Raw genomic sequence first — 22758 nt, 5'->3', positions numbered from 1 at the left:
GTGGATCTGCATTGCAGGACGTGATTGATGATGGATTTACAGCAAGGGCCATGTTTGGAGATTCTTAATTTTTGTAATAAAGGATTTTTCAAATGTTTGGGTGTCTTTATTTCTAGGTTATTAACTTTCTGTGAATGAGTAGGGGTACTATGTACCCCATACTTACCCATATTTATTAACATGGGCTGTGGTATCTAGGTGCCCCCTTCTTGGTAAAAGCTGCTTACAGATTCCAAAAAACTCTGCAGACCCCCCCTCAACCCCCAGCCAGGTTTGTAGGGAAGAGACCCTTGTTCTTTTCAACATGGGCTTTACTGCTGATCTGTGACATCCACTAACAAAAAAACCCAAACAATGTTTTATCCATCATAATATGTCCTTTGGGGGGGGGGGGGGCATTTATAAAAAAAATCAAATAGTTGTTTAGCCATCAAAACTACATGTAAATGTACTCTATAAGAATGGAGCAAAAATGAATGTTCTCCGACTATATTTTCTGCAGATCGAATGCGTGAGCATGGAAAATGCCAAATTATGGTCAGTAGTCAGCACTGTCTGGTGGCCATAATGCTGTATTTCCACATTCATACATTTTCAGGACGCAGAGAATAAAGCCTGACAACATTTGATTTTTTATATTTACACAGAAATAATTGATGGATGAACAGCTATGCAAATATTTTTATAAATAAATTCCATGGTGTTTTAAAACAATTCTTGATTTAAATAGTCAGTAAAGACAAATTGCAAGAAGAGCAGTTCCAAAAACATATTTTTAATAATACAGCAACGTGATTATTAGAAGAATGCATGCTTGTATTTTGTATTGGTGGACTGCATGGCCATACGTACAACTTGATAAGCTTTAAGACACAATTCCATAAATCAATAAATGCCTGGTATGTTTACCAAAGTAAAAATTGTCAATTTTACGCAGTGTGCTTCTAAATAATAATGACAACAAATTACATTTCATGGGAAAATAGGTTGTCTTCTACCAAATATTGGTTGCTGTTCCAGGGACAGCTAAGGAAATTGTGGGAATGTCAGTTACATACAGTGTCATAGTGACAGTCATGAGAATAATTTGTTGGCTCCAAATCTCTCATTTTCTGTTCTGCAGGTCCACGTCTAATATGGTAGAGATCTTTGGTCAGATTCTGGATTTTGGGCAGACTATGCAGTATGTGATTCTTCTCTGCTTCACTGTCCTCATCAATGGCCACCCACACCTGCTCTTTTCCTGTCTGAAAAACAACACAGAATCAACGATAACAGGCTTAAAGTAGAACTTTAACATATTTTTCTACAAGTTTTAAGTTTCCCCCTCCTGTTTAAAAACAAAATATTGGCAATATTCATTTACCCTCTTCATGCTCCGGTTCTGCCCCTGATGGCTTCCTTGGTTCAGTGCTGGCAGTATTCTTCAGGGTTGAATGACACTTCCATTTACTGTGAACCCAGCCTGTCGTTTACGTGGGGTGTCATCAGACAGGTTGGACTCTAGAACTCTAGGACTAAGCGACTCTTGCATGCCATTACATGAACACTGCTCAGTCCTAACACACTGAACCAATTTGCCCCAGACACACATTTAAGAGCATCTTCTATTCATTGGTTAGTGTTCTGATTAGCAATAGTACTCCAGGTGAATGTTCGGTAATCAATACACATTCTAAGGGAGTCACTACTACTAAGAGAGAGGCAAAGGAGCTTTGTGATTCTCAGATGGCACCCATTCCCTTAAATTTAGCAAATTGTTCAAGGTCTTCTAGGTCACACAAAAGAATCTGTTGGGCTCATTCTCTGAAGAACTTGTCTTCCTGAAGGCAAATTCTGTGTTGGGCACTTTGTGTACTCCACATCAAAGTCATTTTTAGAGAACATCCCTCACCATTTCAAGAGTTGGGCTTTGCCTCTTTCTTTACATTCGGATGAAATTGAGGTATTCTGTGGGTAGAGCCTCATCACATCCGCTGCTCCCCTCGCCAGATTGGATGGGGAGACTGGAAAAGCTGGATTTACTTGTCTGTTCAACATTCGGGCCCCAACTTCACAGGATAATCGGTAGTGTTGAGAACACTGAGAGTAATCCTCCCATGGCTTCATTGCAGCGCCTTGGTTGACACAATTTCAGGAATCAGCTCAATTCCAGTGTCCTCCTTCTATGAATCAGCATTGAGGACAACAAAAGGTCCAGGCTGGTCCCAGGTAAACTTGACTGTAACTCATAATCACGCTGCTTCCCATTGCATTACCTTCTTGCCCTTGTCCATTTTCCACAACTTCCATACTCCTTCCACTAGAGCCTTCTGCTTCTATACTGCATGCTGGTATGCTTGTGGTAGCTTCAGGTGGATGCCTTCTTGCTGCAAGGGGAATGAGTAGTCCTCACAAGATCAGTGTTTGTCCCCACTAGCAGGGAGTTCTTCTTAGCCCCAGGAGGAGGGGAGCAGACAACAGCTAGGGTATCAAATGTCTCTGATTGTCCAATTACAAAGGAATCGAATGTCAGCTTTATTGGTAAGTCCCCATCATAGGGGAACATCTGAGTCCCAATACCCCAGATCTCAAGGTCTTCCAACTTCTGTAGGGGTAAATGCTTAAGGTATTTCTAGGAGGAGTCTCAGTACAACAGGATTACTAGTGCTCCTGTGTCCAGTAAGGCTCTAGTATAAACACCTTTCACTTGGACTGGTACTATGGACGAAGGCCCTACAAACTTGTCAGGAAACTTACTCGGAGTAGGTTCAACAGCCTGTAACTGTACTTTCTTCTTGATCTGGTTTTGTTGCTTTAACTGTTTTGATGGAGATTGGTGCGCATTGTCTCCATGAGGCCAGGTAACTGAAGCCAAAGATGGTAAGTTGGACTGGTGCTAAGAAACAGAAGGGTGGCCCTCTGTGAGGCTTTATACCTCTGCTGTTGCTCCCTTGCATCTTTCATTTTTGATCTAGTTGGCTTCTTCACTGGGGAACTCTAAAGTTTCCCACCAGTTTCTGGCACTGGCATTTGGACTTTTGTGGGCTTGAGGACTTTTGTGGGTTTGGGCTTGTGGGCTTGAACAGACCCATCAGTAGTGCCCCACTCTTCTAATATTATAATTAGAAGAGTGAGGCAGTTAAAGAAAACCCTTTGACCCGTTGGTTTTTCAACAGAAACAATTGTACAGGTTAAAGACTGACTGGGCCCTGGTACATTTTCACCAGACATTGTGGTGATTTTGGCTGCCAGCTGAGTTATCACTTCTATCATTTGTGACATGGTAGTTATCTCCATAGTGACATCTGTCTCATCCACTGACCCAGCTTCATCCAGTAATGCTGGTGCTGGCCTAGCCACAGCTTTTCTTGGCCTCAAGTATGGTTTCCTCCTCTTTTACTGTTCTATTGATACTAATACTTTAGTGACATGCCATTCTCTGAAGTCTTTAGCTGGATGCAAACTGAATCAGAGTGTAAAGCACATCTCAGAATTTGCTTCATTCTGGCTTGATCTATACTTGCCATTCCTTTCTTAACTGTGATTTGAAACAACATCTTGTTTAGTAGTCTGATGTACTCGGGCTGGTGTTCCTCCTGGCAGTGAAAGGCATATTTGAATTGATAAATCAGATCTAAAGCCTTCTTCACTTGCTCAAATTCCTCCTGCAACATGGTGAGGAAATCATAAGCTGTACAAGTCTGTTAACTAAACTTGAGATTTCTGATCTCCTCTCAAGCTCTCAGGGATACACTTTTTATTTTTTGCTTCGGGGACAACCATTCTTCCAGAGCCAACATAGCCTGGCTTCATACTCCTCATCTTCATTGGGCATTGGCTGTTTTCCAAAGAAGAGTCTCAGCTTTCTGTAGCCTGCCCCTGAATGGATAATGCTAGTCTGATTATACTTTGCCATAAAGTTCCTCAAAGCATTGAAAAACTCTGCCCCTATGCTAATAGAGGCCACTGGCATAGGAGCTCCTTTTCGGGGGATGATGTGAGCTCTCTGGATTGGATCCTGACACTCTCAGCTGTACGGGTTGCGACATCATTAGTCAGCTGTATACTAGCCCCTTGAAAGCAGGAAAGAATTTCTCTTTTCCGTTTCAGAATTACATGCTGTAGGTGTGAGAAGTGACTTGGTCCATTTTCATAGCCAGTCCATTGGTCCGGAGCTTGTGCTGTCACAGCTTGTCGGATCTGCTATTAAACCCAGTTATGGTTGAGCACATTGACTGCCACATTTCACTCCGGTCAACCATTTTGCACTTGGCACCAAGCTAGCTGCAGCAGGGTTTATGTTGACTGTCTCTGACTTGTTGTGTTGATTGTCTATGCTCAGAATAGCCCCATGTGTAGAGTTCCCCCTTAAGAAGCCACTTAGTAGATTGGTTTCTGTGTTCTTTGCCTCGACTCAGTTGACAACCTCAGCCCCTCTGGCACACCAGATTAAGCAGGTAAAAACTACAATATTCTTGAAAGCACAAAAAAACTCTGCACACAATTATAATTCAGTACCAGGAAGCAAGCACCAGACTAATTAGAAATAAAGAAGTGTGTTATATTGTAACAAATCAAAGTAGGTAGCAATATGTACTGTATATATAGGAACAAGTAGACTGTAAAGCAAACACAATTCTCTAGACAAAAGAGTTACTATGTTGTAGTAGTTTAGAATAAAGAACTATATGGGTAAATTAATCTATACCTAGTAATCTGCAAATCAGCATTAAACAATGCCACAGATACCATTAACCACAATGATAAAGGGTACTATAATAACTTTCCTCTAACCAGTGTACTATGCTGCTATCATGGACTCTAGGGATGACTCTGCTAAGTCCCAGGTGATACCCATTACTTTAGGCAGTGAGTGAAGTCCTTGCAAAGCAGCTTGTCTGAAGAGACAATCCTTTGCCCTAGTTTATTCAGCTGGCTAGCAATGGGACCCAGTCTTTATGGTGGTGCACACAGCCCTAGTAAAATCTAGTAAACTCTAGTAAAGTAAGTCTAGTAAAGTCTGCATGCAGTGGTAAAGGCTGCTAATCAAATGTCCAGTCCCTAAGTTCTCAGTCTCTACTAGCATCAACAAATTAATGGAAGTACTGCCCTTGCACCAATCCTAGTGATATGGCAGCAATGGTCCTGTTGTTCAGATGTTCTATGGATGTGTCTGCAATTTGTGACTTAGGTCATGGGCTTATATCAGATGGAAACACACCCAGAAAGGCAGGTGTGCCCACTCTGGTCTCTGTGTGGTTAAAGGAGGAAGTTTATTTGGTCTGACAACTGGGAAATACAGCCTTTTCTTCTTCCTCACACTGTCTCCTTGTGGGCACTGCAGTTCAATTGTCCATAGGATTGCATATCATAGCTCTAATTTAGGGCTTCAACTCCCACAATCCAATGCAGCCAATATAAAAGTCTATGGAGCCCCTTTGGCTTGTCTGCTCCCCCTGCTGGCAGTAGGGAGACAATGTTACTAGATCCAGCATGAACAATTCATTGAGGGCATAGAGAGCAACTGCAGCACTATGTCATAACTTGCTTTTTCTGTCTAACCAAGCAGATGGCTACATAAGATTACATCGATGACATCAAGTTACCTTCTACATATCATCAACCTGTTGTTCCTGAAGTTCATTGATGTTCAGCAGAGATGACAATAAGGTTCCATAGTCTGATGACTTTTCCTTCTGACTAAATAAAAAGAGATTGTGGTACAATTCTTCCTTGTCAGGATGACTTTCCAATATTCGGATCTTCTCCTGATCACTGCTGTCCTCCACATCATCTATTACTATGATCACATTATCCTTCCCTGTAGACACACAAAGTATTCATAATCAGAGTTACATTCTCCCTCCTGTATGTACAGATCATCATCATTCACATTTTGTGTGAAGAATCAATTATTATTCAATCTATGGTAGTCTTCCAATTGTCTTCAGCCACTGGAGCTCACAATAAAGAGGGATAGGTAGGCATAATGAGGTAGTATTGGGATTAATATTCATATTTATTTCTTCCCTACTTTTCAGTTGATAGGTATCTAGTATTTTTCCAAAATCTCTTTTTCAACATTTATGGAAGCAGTTAGGAGCAGTGGACTATAGTCATATTTTAAGGTTTTCCTTGTGAGTTTTCCCTAAACATGGATTGTTATTTCTTCTAGAAAAGACTGCTGTCTGTGAACAGAAGATTAACAGTCAGTGTGATGAATTATCTGATGACCCAGCCAATCACCAGGAATTGAGGGCCTGGTAAAGTGTGCTAAGCAGGTGCTAAATATTTGTCAGACTTCTTACCATATGGTCTTCCCTCCTTGGCTTAGGCCATGAGATGGTGGTGCTATGATTTGTATGTTTCTCTCCCCTGAGCATTAGGGCCTGGGGCTAGAAAGTTCTTGGAGTCTCCCCGCCTGGGAAGTCCGTAGATGTTGTCAGTTGTAAGATAATGTGTTAGGTTTAGGGCAAGCAGCCTCGGTTGTCCCCTACAAAATAGGTAGTGAGTGATTGGTTGTGAACCATCACATTAACCTTCTCAGCTCTGGAACCCCAGGAAATCTTGATCTCGAGTGAGGCAAGTCCTGTATTCTGGTCATTTCAAACTCTGACAGCCAGGAGATGTAGAATCTAGAAAGTTGTGCAAAATTTTGGAAATTTTGTGTTCAGGCAAGTAATATTTGGGTATTCTGTGTCCCCTCCCACACCACCACCACCAACAACAACCCTGACACGTACATGCCTGGGACTTTATTGCCAAGAAATTATGCATAACACATTCACAATGTGACCTGTCATTTAAGCCCAACTCCGGGCAAATCAAAAGTTTTCCCTTGCAATGGTGCTGTGCTTGCACTGCAATGGTTAATTGCTAATTTTTATCTAGGAGGCAAGAGAAAGGAGACATACTTACCTGATCTTCAGATCTTCCCCAAACATGTCCCTGCAGCTCCTTCCCCTCTGTCGTGTAACGGTCAAGAACAGTAACATCTTGACATCATCAAGACCATAGACCTGCTCTGGACGTGATGACACCAGGAACAGTCCACCTCTGGATCATGGGGGAGCACTGTTTGCTGTTGGAATGGAGCATCAGGTGAGTATAAACGTTCTCTTTTCCCTGGAGAAAACGAGGAGGTAACCCTTGCAGTGCGGACACAGCCCCAAAACCTCTTTTTTGCTCTGAGTTGGGCTTTGAGATGAATGTCAAATCTTTTTCATCAAGATTTATATAATTGCACAATGCATTATGTTCCTTAAATTAAAAAAGTGCTTACAAAAATAAAAATTGTACATTATCTGATGGACCAACTGACAAATTGTGTATGGAAAAATATTATATGGCTTCTTCATACAGATGTAGCATCCTCCTAATCAGGTTGCTAGGTAAATTTTGTTTTTGGCTTAGTCTGTTCATAGTTTCACAGGCTGAGAGTTGTATTATTCCCCCCACCTCTAGAAATTGTTTCTAGAGCTTAAGGATGGATAATTAAAATAACCAGCCTAAATATTGATCAGAGCCTAGCCAATCCCTGGAGAGGTTCACCCACCTGGTAGCTGGGGAAGCTGATACACACTGTCATATGGAGCCCTGGAGAGATTGTTCTTGTCCTGCTAAAGACATTCCACAGCCTCATGGACTGCAATACCTTGAAGAAACTCTGCTAGAGTTTTCTGATATATCAAGATCCCAGCCGTGGCAGAGTTGGGGGGGGGGGGTGTTATTCCTAAGCATCCATGGAGCTCGCTAAGAGACCTCACCTAAGGATCTGGTCTGGAGAGCTTACTGAAGAGTGCCTGGTGGAAGCAGGACAGTGTATAGCTGTCCTGTGTCATTGGGAGTATTGACCTCTCCCTCACTGAAGAGTACCCAATAGAAGCTAGGAGTTAGTAGCTATCATGTAGTCAAAGAGAACCTGGAGGAAGCTATGAATTGTGCAGTTGTCCTTGTGAATACTGACCTAGGCTCAAGATCCTAGTGACTGTGTGCTGTTTTTTTTGCGTGACCAGGACCAGTAGTAGCTATCTGACTGAAACTGCTCTCATAGGGTCTCAGATATTGGCCATTCCCTTGATCTCAGCAGTATCCTGGACTGTAAGCTTAGTGAAGACTGCCTTCCAGTACTGTGCACTGTTCCTGAAGTTGCATTGGGTACCTATAGCTATGAAGCTGTGCAGGGTAATCAAGTGCCAAAGAGACTGATCTCATGGTCCCTAGCTGTGAAGCTGTAAGACAGTTGAGAAAGATACCTCATGGTCCCCAGCTGTGAGAGTTTAGACTGTGCTGTCTTTACAAGGAGAAGAGTTCCTTTGAATAATGTTTCTGAGCGTTCCCATACTCCAATTCCTCTCCTGTTATAAGTTCCACAAGCAATAAACCACAACATGATAAACCCATGGAGCCGGAATGAATGGACTGTTGCTTAGGTGACTGGTGGCCTCTGTACTGTTTGAGAAAGAAGCAGCTATTACCAGCGACCCCTACAGGGGTGGCACTACATAGAAAACTAACATACAACTGCATGTGATGTTGTTTCACAAATAGTTAGACCCGGAGAAGAACAATGGACTGAGACTGTACATGACTTAGGGAAGGAAAGGGTTAAGATGTTAGGTTAATATTTGGAGGGGTGACAGTCTTACTTAATTGGCGGTCAGAATTAGATTAACATGTTAAAAGATAGATTAGATTTTACTGATTGGGTTAACAGCTATTTAATAAATACAGATATTATAATATCTCTTACCAAGACAAGTTCTGTATTGTTGTATCAGCCGACAATCTGCTGCATCCATCCCATTGACTTGTCCTTTCTTCTTGGTGAAGTGCAAGATACCGAAGGTGCACATCGTAGTATTGGTTGGGTCATTGCTGATGTCTAAAGGCATGACCTCTGAAACATGAGCCTTGAAATTATCTGAATGGAGCAATTCAGTTATCCAGGAATAATCACTAATTGTTGATCTGGAGAAGATCCCAAATTTGTACATTACCTAAAATAAAGAAACAAACAAAATAAAATTTCCATATATGCAAACCTATTTGTAGTCTTGTAATCTGTAAAAGTAAAACTTAACCACTTCAATACCGGGCACTTTCACCTTCCTGCCCAGGCCAATTTTCAGCTTTCAGCGCTGTCGCACTTTGAATGACAATTGGGCGGTCATGCAACACTGTACTGAATTTCATTTTTTTTTTCATTTTTTGAGACAGATAGAGCTTTCTTTTGGTGGTATTCAATCACCACTGTTTTTTTATTTTTTTATTTTTGCTAAACAAACAAAAAAAGACAGAACATTTATAAAAGCTTTGCAAATAAGTAATTTTTCTTCTTCACTGATGTGCTCTGATGAGGCTGCACTGATGGTCACTGATGAGATTGCACTGATGGGCACTGATGAGGCACTGATGCAGCTTCACTGATGAGACAGCACTGATGGACAGTGATAGGCAGCACTGATAGGTGGCACTAATGGGCACTGGTATACTGCACTGATGGGCACTGATGAGGCTAGACTGATGAGACAGCACTGATGGACAGTGATAGGCAGCACTGATAGGTGGCACTAATGGGCACTGGTATACTGCACTGATGGGCACTGACAAGCTGCACTAATGAGCACTGACTGGCACAGAGGGGTTGCAGTGATAATCAGGGCACTGATCATCAGTGTAAACCATGTACTGATAGTCTTGCCAGTTATCGGCTTTCCTTTCCTCACATAGACACAGCGTATGAGCAAAGGAATGCCGATAACTGGCAAGTGTGTTTGCATGTGATCAGCGGTGATTGGCCGTTTACCCTGCATGTGATCAGCTGTGTTCAAAGAACACAGCGATCACAAAGCCAGCCTGATGCGTGCTCCAGGGGCTTGCAGGGGGTGGAATACTAGGACAACGTCTATAGAGTCCTTCCCAGACCAGACAACTGCGCCGTAGCCATCTTTTGGCTATAGCAAAGACGGAAAGTGGTTAGAGACCAATCAAACTTTCAGTTTCCAAGGTCCCATTCACATTTGAGCATATTGCAGCTTGGAGTTCAAAGCTACAAGACTCTGGACAAATTCAATCCCATGTATATAAGAGAAGACCATTCACATATGAATTCCTTGGCACCCGTAGCTCTATTCCTGACACTCTAAAAGCCACTTGTGCTGTTTTTGAGGAAAACTTGGCATTTTGACCCCGTCTGTTGCATGAGAAGGCCTTTTTTATTAGGTGTATTTCAGAAGCTTTTTAGCCTGTAAGAAATAGTGTCCTCCCCAGGGTCGGCGCTAACGCTAGGCAAACTAGGCAGCCTCCTAGAGTGCACTGCCACCTAGGGAGCAGCCACAACCACTGGTCCCAGCCCTCATCCTCTGCTGTACAGTGACTACATCCTTTTTTTTTACTCAGGACATGCTTAGCTCCATGATGATGCGTGACAATGTTCCAGAATGTAGGATGAGCTAATGTCCGTCTCCAGTGCTGACAGCGCTGGTGGGGGCCAGGGTTGTATTGTGTTCTGGGGATCCACTATATGCCATGATCCGCTGCTTGTCTTGCACCCCCCTCCAGCCAAAAGATTACTAATCACCCCCTCCAGACTTCTATGGTTCTCTCCAGGACTTCTGGACCCTGTGCTAACAAACCGGGCGGGAAACAGAAGCCGCCACCACCTCCCCCACCACCGCACATCCTGTCCTCTACGGTCCCCAACATTTTCCCTGCCACCTCTGGCCCCACCACACCCCCTTCATCAGCAGCTATGGTGGTGGTGATCTCCAGGCTGATGTCCCAGCAATAGCACAGTGAGCAGAGGTCTCTGTTTGAGTGTCCCATCTGCTTTGACTATGTGCTGCCTCCCATTCTGCAGTGCTAGGCCGGACACCTGGTCTGCAACCAATGTCGCCAGAAGCTGAGCTGGTGCCCATCTTGCCTGGCTTCCCTCACCCCCAGCATCTGGAACCTGGCCATGGAGAAGGTAGCCTCAATTGGCCTCTTCCCATGTAGGGTAAGTGCCTGCACTGCCAGATCACCATCAATATCCAGTAGCTGCAGCCATTCCGTTTAGCCCGACAGGCTGGATGGAGAACTTGCAGGCTGTGTAGTTGGAGACCAGGGTATTCTAGGACTCCCTATACCTGATGGATGATAAGAGAGGCAGTGATTATACAGTATCTCACAGAATTTAGTCCACCCATCACATTTTTGTAAATATTTTATATCTTTTCATGTGAAAACACTGAAGAAATGACACTTTGCTACAATGTAAAGTAGTCAGTGTACAGCTTGTATAACATGGAAATTTGCTGTCCACTCAAAATAACTCAACACTCCCCCATTAATGTCTAAACCGCTGGCAACAAAAGTGAGTCCACCCCTAAGTGACAAGGTTCAAATTGGGCCCAATTAGCCATTTTTCCTCCCCTGTGTCATGTGACTCTTTAGTGTTACAAGTTTTTAGGTGTGAATGGTGAGCAGGTGTGTTAAATTTGGTGTTATCGCTCTCACTCTCTAGTACTGGTCACTGGAAGTTCAACATGGTACTACATGCCAAAGAACTCTCTGAGGATCTGAAAAAAAGAATTGTTGCTCTACATAAAGATGGCCGAGGCTATAAGAAGATTGCCAAGACCCTGAAACTGAGCTGAAGCACGGGGGCCAAGACCATACAGCGGTTTAACAGGACAGGTTCCACTCAGAACAGGCCTCGCCATGGTCCACCAAAAAAGATGAGTGCACGTGTTCAGCATCATATCCAGAGGTTGTCTTTGGGAAATAGACATATGAGTGCTGCCAGCATTGCTGCAGAGGGTGAAGGGGTGGGGGGTCAGCCTGTCAGGGCTCAGACCATATGCCGCACACTGCATCACATTGGTCTGCATGGCTGTCGTCCCAGAAGGAAGCCTCTTCTAAAGTTGATGCACAAGAAATCCTGCAAACAGTTCGCTGAAGAAAATCAGACTGAGGACATGGATTACTGGAACCATGTTCTGTGGTCTGATGAGACCAAGATAAACTGATTTGGTTCAGATGGTGTCAGGCGTGTGTGGCAGCAACCAGGTGAGGAGTACAAAGACAAGTGTGTCTTACCTACAGTCAAGCATGTTGGTGGGAGTGTCATGGTCTGGGGCCGCATGGTGGTGGGAGTGTCATGGTCTGGGGCTGCATGAGTGCTGCCGGCACTGGGGATCTACAGTTCATTGAGGGAACCATGAATGCCAACATTTATTGTGACATACTGAAGCAGAGCATGATCCCCTCCCTTCGGAGACTGGGCAGCAGGGCAGTATTCCAACATGATAACGACCCCAAACACACCTCCAAGACTACCACTGCCTTGCTAAAGAAGCTGAGGGTAAAGGTGATGGACTGGCCAAGCATGTCTCCAGACCTAAACCCTATTTATCATCTGTGGGGCATCCTCAAACGGAATGTAGAGGAGCGCAAGGTCTCTAACATCCACCAGCTCCGTGATGTCGTCATGGAGGAGTGGAAGAGGACTCCAGTGGCAACCTGTGAAGCTCTGGTGAACTCCATGCCCAAGAGGGTTAAGGCAGTGCTGGAAAATAATGGTGGTCACACAAAATATTGACACTTTGGGCCCAATTTGGACCTTGTCACTTAGGGGTGGACTCACTTTTGTTGCCAGCAGTTTAGACATTAATGGCGGTGTGTTGAGTTATTTTGAGGGGACAGCAAATTTACATGTTATACAAGCTGTACAGTGACTACATCATATTGTAGCAAAGTGTCATTTCTTCAGTGTTGTCACATGAAAAGGTAGAATAAAATATTTTATTATTATTATTATTATTATAATACAGGATTTATATAGCGCCAACAGTTTGCTCAGCGCTTTACAATATAAAGGGAGGCAATACAGCAACAATACAGTTCAATACAAGAGGGATAGGAAGGCCCTGCTCCTTGGAGCTTAAAATCTAGGAGGGAGGGGCTAGTGGTACAAGAGGTAGTAACTGTGGGGGATGGACTGTTAGGAAGAGTAGAAGATTCCATTATTAGCTAAGGGCAGAATAGGCTTCCCTGAAGAGATCGGTTTTCAGAGATCGCCTAAAAGTGAGCGGAGTGGGCAATAGTCTGATAAATTTGGGGTAGAGAGTTCCAGAGGATAGGGGAAGCTCTGGAGACGTCCTTGAGATGAGCATGGGAGGAGGAGACAAGGGAGCTATAGAGCAGGAGGTCATGCAAGGAGCGGAGAGTACGGTTTGGGTGATATTTGGAGACAAGATTGCTGATGTAGTTACAAACATGCGAGGGGTGTACTCACTTCTGTGAGACACTGTATATGATAATAGATGTGTTCCCATCACTCATATGAGTGTGGTCAGTGTCATGGTTCTGGCTTGTCTTGCCTAGGGCGCTAAATAGTCTAGCATTGGCCCTGGTCCTTCCCTTACTATTTTCTATTGGCTGAAACAAAAACTCCTGAAGCTGATTATGCATGTAAAACACTCAAAATACCTTTCTAAAATGTGGGGTACATCCAAATGCAAAGAAAGTATAAAGAGCCCTACTTACCCAGGCTGTTACATTTCCAAAGGCCTGCTAAAGAAATTGAAGTAAATTGGTGATATGGCACAGTACTGATATAAAGAAAATCTAACCATGTTTATTTAAAGTCAATTCCAGCACACAGTCTTGTGGAGCACTGACATAACTTGTATTAATTGTAAACAGTATAAAAGCAACACCGCAAGCAATGCTTTGACACTGAAACAAAGCAATCCAAGAATAAAGCTATAATCATGTTTAGCATCTCACAGTTTGTGTCACCATAGGATGGCTTCTGCTAAAGGGGTGATTGTATACTGACTACCAAATTGTGCTGCTTCTGCAAATGAGGATGTAGTCAGGTGCAGGCTGACTTCCCTACACAGGAGGCGCAGTTGCAACTACCTTGCAAAGAGAATGGCCTCCATACATGTCATCAGGAAGACTGCCATCCAAATGGACACTGCCACCCAGGTGACCTCTGTGGCCATCTTTAGTAAGGGCAGAGCTTACAAGAAGCCTTGGGTCATTGTGCATTCTGTGTGTGGCTAGGTCAGGGACAGGAACCCGTCTGTCAGGCAGAGTGTGCCTAATGCAGGGAAAGGTTTCAGAGGGGTAGGGACAGCATAGGGATTGTTGTCAGAGCTCTCTGGGGAACGCCTCTGCTACTTCTGCTTACAGCAACTGCCTTCCAACTGCCCCTGGTGCCAAGTGCAGCCAGCCTCTGTGCATTGCTCTCTTCTTCTGCAAGCCCTGCATACTGCTATGAGTGTTGCCGCTTGACCTATATTGTTGGAAAGACTCTGTACTGTTTCTGGAGTGTGTAACAATATAAGTTTGAATTTCTACCATTGTATGTGCCATGTTTTTCCTTTGGGTGCCTACTGCCTTGGCCTTCCCTAACCCCATAGCCTACAAGGAGAGTTTACATTCCTTTACCAGGCACTGAATGGTATCCCAGACAGGAGGAGACCTCCCTGATCTATCCTTGCTCACTGGGAATCTTACCTCACACTATTTACTTGTCCTAACCAGGGAGTACCTGTCCCTGACCTACCACTTGCTTCAGGCATGTCTGAAAGATATAGACACCCTACTCGACCCAAGTGGTACCACTGCCTGGAGAGGAAGTCCAAGGGAAACATAGTTTCTCTATGATTTCCTGGTTCAATGCAGTACCGTTATGATTAGTTACACTGTGACCATGTGACCCTTGCTGGCCATCTTGGGTCAGGAAGGTCTATTTAAGTTCCTTCCACCCAGTTTTGGCAAGCATTTTGCAAGTGCTTAGCAAAGCGAAGGAAACCCCACTTGTTAGGGACTGTAACTAGAGGTAGGGAAAGGTTCCCAATGAGGAGGGAAAGGCTGGGGCCTCGTAAACCTGGAAATAAGCTTTCCCTTTTGGGAATGGACCGGCCAGGCCACACTTACCTCTCTGAAACAGATGCGGTCGACACCTCTCCTCACCAACATTTGTGACTACATAGAACTGTGAGTTATTTTTCCCAAAGTGGTGTTTCCCGCTAGGGTGTTTGGTATTCTGCTCAATACAAGTTACAAGTTTTATTGCAATTGTCTTCTTTGTGTTTACTGCCTACAGATACTGCAACTCCCAGTATACTGGTTTGAGATGTGGGACCTGCATTTGTCAGAGACTGGGAGATTAAATATTTTACACAGAAGTGTATTTGAAGCCAACCTAGAAGGATACTTTAAACCTGTGTTACAATCCTCTATAGTGGTGGTCCTCACCCTTACCCAGTATTACAGATATGGTAATTGCTTCATGACAGCTGATATATGTTCATATGAACTTTGTGACAATTCTGGCATTTGTGCTGCTACACAATCATCTTCACTTGTGCTGACCCGCAGAGCTGTATGGACTTCGTGCTTCTTTCCAGAGATGTGCCATGATGATAAATGCCACGGTTTGCCCCACCCTTACTCCACCCTCTGTCTCAACCCCATTCTCAAGCCCACTGATTTACAAATGTTCCCAGGCATGCAAATATTAAAAAATGTCTATACAGCACTATATCGGTTTATATATGTTAATATAAGAGTGGATGAAGAAGAGAGGTGGTTGACTTACTTACCCAGAATGGATACATCACAGAAACCTGAATAAAAAAATAAACTGAAAAGAATTAGTGAGAAGGCACAGCACGGATATAAAATAAAAGCTAGAATGTGTAATGGGTACTAGTACAAGTTTCCTTTAGGTGCAAATCTAGACAAAATAAAAAACTGATGTATATGATGATTCAGTCTATCGGTGTTGGAACATAACATTTTGTCTACTTATGTTTGAGGAATACAATGTGGTGTAACTTTTGCATGGGACTCCCCAACGTTCCCGCTTCCCTCAGGTGAAACAGCAAGACATCATCTCCATGGGAATTCTACTGTAGGCAAGGCCCAGCCTGACCTTACCAGGATACGGTGCCACTATTGTGGTCACCCTTAGGTCATCACAGAGGACAAAGGGGTGTTCTTTATGTCTGGAGTAAAAGAAATTTAATATCCAAACACAGAAAGGTTTCTTCACAGCGAGAACTGTGAGAATGTGGAATAGACTCCCTCAAGAGTTGGTTCTGGCCAGCTCAGTGGATTGCTTTAAAAAAGGCCTGGATATGTTCCTAGATACACATAATATAACCGGATACTAACATTTATAGGTAAAGTTGATCCAGGGAATATCCAATTGCCACTCAGGGGGTCAGGAAGGAATTTTTTTCCCTGCAGGAGAAAATGGGATCATGTTTTGCTGGGGGGGGGGGGGGGGTTGCCTTCCTCTGGATAAACTGTGGGTATAGGATTATAACTTTTTTCTTTTTTTTTTAATGGTTGAACTGGATGGACTTTTGTCTATTTTCAGTCAGACTAACTATGTAACTATTGTGCCCACATTGTAGGCCTGTATAAGTCCCTCTGTGCCTGCACACAGATCAGGAGAACTCCCCCCTTTCCAAAAGGAATCATGATAGTCAAGACCAGAATTCCATATTACCAAGATGAATGCTTCCAGCATCTGTTACTTCTTAGTTACCTCTATGGCATATATGCTTTTAACATTCCAAACAGCTGCAATGGAGAGACCCATGTCCACACAGTTCCAGCCAGGGTTTAGTTTATAAACGCTTCCCAACTAAGGGGGGTTACACTCCAGTTTCCCTTCTTTTTCTACTGGGGAGAAGGGATGAGACTTGGTTTGGTTCGAACTTGGGTTTGCAATGAACCTGGAAGGGAGCTGTCACTCCCTCCCAATGCAGCTCAAGGACATTCCCTGCCTCACACCTACACATACCCAAAGAGGCAGGGATGCTCATGATATCATGGACTTAAATGACCAATAACACTGACCTAATATGTCCATGTGGCCATATTAGTTCAATGATGTCACAAGCATCCCTGTCCTTTTGTGTACATGAAACTACGAGCATGGAATGCCCTGGTTGCAGCTGACTTAGCAGCAGTGGGTGGGAGTGACAGTCCAAACCCAAATTAAAGCCAAACTCATCCTTCTTAGGGAGTAATTCAAACCCTGCCTTCCCTGAAGGACCGCACACACCCCAGCTCTATGTTTGCTTAAATGTTGTCTCCATTGCTGGATCAGACAAAAGGAAGAAAGGCATCAGCTGTTGCCCTACCCACCAAAAGCCCAGAAGTTTTGCCCATCAATGCTTATGTGACCTGGGTTACCTAGAATGAGTGCCAGGAAAGGTTGACTAACAACCAAAGGCCGGGACCCCAACTCAAATGACCTTACACCCCATTATTCTAAATAAATGAGGATGTGTGAGGGCATTTAATGGTCCCTGAGATAATTACAACATAAGTCACACTGCAGCAACAGATTTATTACCTGTTTATCTGGCCAGTAGAGCCATTATCCACCTTGTGGACAGTGTGGTCTTAGATGGACAAGTGTGAAATTGACTTTAGTTAAGAGACTAATATATTAAAGCCCAACTTGAACTAATACACTTTAAACAGTTACTGCACCAGTTTTGTTTCATTTGGAAAAAAAGCTTTACAAAGAATAAAAGATGATCATTTTAACACCCGACCCCCCACCCGCCACCAGCAGTGTTATGTGGTCTGTCTGAACCCCTCTAACTTTCATATTTGCTGCTCAGCTTGGTCTGTAAAACAGAATGTAAAAATAATAGATCTAGAGGTAGAATGAACAATGATATGAGAAATTGCTAGTAAATATATATTTTACCTTCTCAATTTCCTGATTAAATGTCTTCTCTGTAAAGAACAAAAGACAAATATGAGACATTGTGGAAATGTAATGAGGGGAAGACATTTTCAGAAAAATAAGAGAGCAATGGCAGTCTCTCAACAGACCACACCTTATACTGCACACATTATAATACTCATTAAAAACATACTCAATGTACAGTATTACAGGAGTATAATAGAGGAATAAAATAATGGAATGTCCCTATTACTTGCAGCCTCGTGTACGATCTGGTAGATGTGTCGGAGTTTATTGGCCATTCTTCTCTCTGCTGATAGAAGGTTTATTTTATGTTCAGTCAGAGATCTCATTTCTGCTTTGCTGAGAGTCAGGAGTTCCCAGTCCCAGCATCTTCCCACCATCCACCATTCTGTAATCTTCCTCTCCGAATGTATATCCTCCACATCAGTTATCACAACTTTTATGTTTTCTGGACCTACAGAGTAGACAAGACTATAGATTAGACTATATCTATATGACAGCTCCAGTTTTACTAAGTTTAGTAAACTAAAACAAAACTGTTATACATTTTTTTTTAACTTGAGCATTTTACCCACTTGTTGTCTCTGTATAAGTCAGTACTGTTAGCATACAAAAATATTTTTATCCTTGTTTGTAAATCCCTGGAACACAGAACATCTTCAAATTCATGGTGGTAGGGTTATGCTGACACTTTCAGGTGATTGGACACTGTCCAAAAAAAGTCCTTTCCCTTATATAACTCATCACCATTATGCCAGGTTCCATTTTTTTTTTGCTAGTGTCTTACGTGATAGTCATGTTGGTTTAGTTCTCTGGACAAAGATAGTTAGCTTCTCATAAGTTCCAGCCAGGATTAAGAGACTGGCGCTACCCTGATCCATAGCCTATGGCGTTTTCTTTGCTCAGAAGAATGGTACCCGGACACTCGGGGACAGCCTGTAACATTGTTGGTCGCCAAGGGACCCTGAATATTGAACCCTTTTGCAATTATATATTTCCTTGTGGACCAGTAGGGTGATATACAGTTCAAGGGAGTCTCGTTGAATACCTCAGAGTCCTGATGCTAAAGCCGCAGTTGGGTGTAGATCGGACCCCCCTAAGGGGGGACTGCAGCAGCTAGTAAGTGCCCTGGGATACCACTATGTTGGTACTCATGTTCTGGTCAGTGGCCTCTACCTCTCACCTAAAACCAAAAGTATATATCCCAGCGCCATAAAAAAGAAAAAACTATATGATTATGCAGCTGTGCACCAGTGAAAAAACACCAATAATAAACAACACAAAAACAGCGCAAAATCTAAAATTAAAATAACACAAATAGATAAACACTAAATTTATAATAAGTGTCCATGAAAAAAAAAAAAATATATATAAGTCCTTATTCCCATCAAAACCAAAAAAAAATCAATCAAAAATCTTCCAAATGTGCTTCCACCTATCCACCACGTGAGAAATAATGTTGACCGCACTCACCAGATGGAGGTGAGTAGTGAGCCTTATAGGATATAAGGGATCCTATAACCCCTCCAAAGGAACTCAAATCTCCTTCTTCACCCTGCTATGGTATAGCCCTCGTCTCCACTCTATTCCTCCATGGATTCCTCAATAGTGTGCAGAGAAAAAAACTACATAGTGTAATCCTGCCACTCCATATAAAATATAAAGATAGAATAAGGCCACTCACATGTTTAAATAAAGTTAAAAGCCTTGTTTAATAGCCTCAATGGCTTCAAGATAACAAATTTTCAGAATGTAGATATAGGGATCTCACGCTTCTATAGTCACTGCAGAGGATGAACAGCCTTCCACCTCCAAGATGGCCGCTTGAACCGCATAAGCCGGCGTGCTTTCCAAACACCGGAAGTGACGTTTAACCAGAATGATGGCGGACCGGCAGTGCGTCAACGCGTTTCGCCCCACCCACAGGGCGTTCTCAAGACGTTCTTGGTTATAGGATCCCTTATATCCTATAAGGCTCACTACTCACCTCCATCTGGTGAGTGCGGTCAACATTATTTCTCACGTGGTGGATAGGTGGAAGCACATTTGGAAGATTTTTGATTGATTTTTTTTGGTTTTGGTGGGAATAAGGACTTATATATATATATATTTTTTCACGGACACTTATTATAAATTTAGTGTTTATCTATTTGTGTTATTTTAATTTTAGATTTTGCGCTGTTTTTGTGTTGTCTACCTCTCACCTGCTTGGTGTTGCACATTTAAGGGCCCTTTAATTATACGGTCGTTTGGCAGCTGTAGCTGTTGTACTATGGTTCCTGGATTGCTCATACGTTTCTTCTATATGATCGTTGTGTCAGGAGGCAGAGATATCTAGCTACGCTCCTGTATCCTCTACTGAGGTTAAGCGATGGAGTGGACCAATCCCTCTGCTTTCCTATTAAAAACTGACTACACTTAGGCATGAGAGCATGGTCAGTTCTCTAGCTGTGCTGGGAACTCAGTGTGCTCTCCTCTAAAGATCAGACTTGTCCTGACATGCCCCCTCTCTCCTGCACAGCCATTCACTGGGAATATCTGTGTGCTGCTGTGTCTCCTTCCTACCTCTATGTGCCACTGAGGGTATGTGATCACTTATTAAAAAAAAGGGGAAAAAGGGTATTTATAATGCTTTTTTATATCTATACACAAGTTTTTTGCCTTTCATTTACTGTATATTTTGAACTGAATAGTTTATTTTACAAGGTGAGGGTTTACATATACTTTAAGGCTTCATGCCCCCCTGATGGGGACAGCATTAAAGCCGGTGATTGCAGCTATAGGTATTTGCCAAAGCCTGAATGTCTGGGCTTGATGAATGATAAGGAAGAAGGATCCTTCTAGAGCACAGGTGTCAAACTGGCGGCCCTCCAGCTGTTGCCAAACTACAAGTCCCATGAGGCATTGCAAGATTGACTGTTACAAGCATGACTCCCAAAGGCAGAGGTATGATGGGACTTGTATTTTTGCAACAGCTGGAGGGCTGCCAGTTTGACACCCCTGCTCTAGTGATTCTGATGGGAACAAAAAACTGAAGGATTTCCCTCTTGCTCTTCGTTTTTCAGTAGACACTTTAAAGGGCACCACTTAACAGCTTTCCCATTTAGATGTCTTGCCAGTGCACATGGCATGGATTTTATGGTGATTGAAATGTTGGTCAGTGGATTACCCTACAAGAAGCATGTGGAACATTTACCTTTTCATGGGGAATGGTTGTTTGGTCCTGCTTTGGATGATTGCATCCAGAAAGTGATTGTATGTAAGAGTACTTTGCTACCGTTTAAAAAAGAAGGTGAAACCTGAAGTTCAGAGACTCCTTTCACTTCCAAGAAGCATTCCTTTCACCAGCTTCAAACATCAAGCTCTAAGCCAAAACCCCAGTCTCAGTTTCACAAGAAATCATGGATTTCAAAGCCCTCTAGGCAGGGGATAAGTCCTCTTACCAATTAAGGGGCTCCTCCACTCGTTCAGGATGGATAATGTCTGCAGGCCTTTATGGAAGCTTGACAGGAGAAGACAGAAGATGAATGGGTTCCCAATATTGTGGCTCGAGGATACAGTTTCTTCAGATCCACAAAAAATGTTTCTCTCTTCCAAGCTCTGAATCTTCTTTTATCTCAAGGGATAATTGTTCCAGTTCAACAAGACAAAAGGCTTTTGGGGGATTTACTCTAAACTCTTCACAGTTCCAAAACCAAACAACAGTGTTCCCCCATCTTGCATCTCAAGAAACTCAACAGAGGAACATTATTTTGGATGGAGTCAGTGAGGTCAATAGTGGCATCTCTCCAGAAAGGAGATTTCCTAACATTAGCCACTATCAAAGATGATTACCTGCACGTCCCAAATTTTCTACTGCACCATAGATTTATGAGGTTTGCAGTGGAGGAACATCATTTCCAGTGTGTGGCTCTACCATTCAGCCTGTCTACAGCTCCCAGAGTATAACTAAGGTTCTGGCTCTAGTTCTGAGGCTATTACATTTTCAGTATATTTCTGTACCTGGACGACAGAAGTCTGCTCCACTCTTAGGGACAAGTGTGTCTATCATGGTGAGCACTATGGAGAGATTTGGATATGTTTTGAATCTGAAGAACTCTGTCTTAGTTACAGCCCAGAGGTTGGAATATCTGGGCTGTATTCTGGAAACAGCTCCTGGAAAGATGTTTCTCTGTCCAGACAAATTTCTTACTCTGAGGGCTTAAACTTGCTAAAGACTCTAACAAACCACTCAATTTGTTTATTCATAAAGATTTTGGGGAAAATGGTAGTCTCCTTCGAGCTGGTTCTACTTACGCAGCTTCATTCAATGCCCTGCCAACTAAATGTCTTGGAAGCATGGGACAGGGGGACCCAGTTGTTGGATTCCCAACGAAGCTGTATCCCAGCACAAGACTGTCTCAGGAATGTTGGATCTTCTATCACATTATTGAGATGGGGATATTGTATCTTTCTATATCCTGAAAGGTACTGACAACAGAAGCCAGTCTGACAAGCTTGGGAGTTCTGGGCCACTGTTCCGTTCAGGGAACTAGGTCTTTGCAGGAGAGGGTGTTGCCCCTCAATATTTGGAACTGGTTACAATTCATCTGGCCCTGTTTCATTGGTCAGTGCCATTGAAAGGCCTTCCTGTATGGGTTCAGTAGAACAACATTACAACTGTGCTTACATAAATTGTGAAGGGGCACTAGAAGTCAGGCAGTCCAGGCAGAGGGGGACCTCAAACTGACTTGGGCAGAAAGCCATTATCTGGCTCTGTCTGCCATTTACATGCCAGGCATAAAAAATTGTCAAGTGGATTTTTTTCAGCCATAAACAGTTGTCTCCTGAGACGTGGGCTCTTCACCCAGCGGTGTTCCAAGAGCTCTGCCTACATTGGGCCCCAGATGTAGATCTTCTGGCAGATTCAATGTGACCCTAAAAATGTTTGCTTCCTGGACTAGGGATCCTCTGCCACCAGGAGTGGATGCTCTAATGACACAGTATGCCTTCTTGCCACTGCAGCTTCTACCTCATCTGCTTTTCAGGATTCAAATAGA

At 43.2% G+C, this 22758-nt stretch overlaps 1 protein-coding gene across 1 annotated transcript in view; it reads right to left on the bottom strand.

Moving 5' to 3' along the window:
• Window positions 1-755: 755 nt before the first annotated feature.
• The window catches only part of LOC149451990 (kinesin-like protein KIF13A), a 40134-nt gene continuing 18131 nt past the window's right edge, over window positions 756-22758 (bottom strand). Inside the window, exons 4-10 of the mRNA XM_089689874.1 lie at window positions 17949-18173; window positions 17717-17745; window positions 15585-15608; window positions 13513-13536; window positions 8735-8981; window positions 5589-5803; window positions 756-1247 (exon numbers count right to left, since the gene is read on the bottom strand). Coding sequence (XP_089546000.1) covers window positions 5592-5803; window positions 8735-8981; window positions 13513-13536; window positions 15585-15608; window positions 17717-17745; window positions 17949-18173 — 761 coding nt within the window. The 3' untranslated portion in view covers window positions 756-1247; window positions 5589-5591. The remainder of the gene's footprint in view (window positions 1248-5588; window positions 5804-8734; window positions 8982-13512; window positions 13537-15584; window positions 15609-17716; window positions 17746-17948; window positions 18174-22758) is intronic.

This window comes from Staurois parvus, unplaced genomic scaffold, assembly GCF_062004578.1.
Source record: "Staurois parvus isolate SC_StPar_1 unplaced genomic scaffold, SC_StPar_1.0 ptg000503l, whole genome shotgun sequence".
In the NCBI taxonomy this organism is placed as follows: domain Eukaryota; kingdom Metazoa; phylum Chordata; class Amphibia; order Anura; family Ranidae; genus Staurois; species Staurois parvus.
This window is presented reverse-complemented; position numbering and strand designations above follow the sequence as displayed.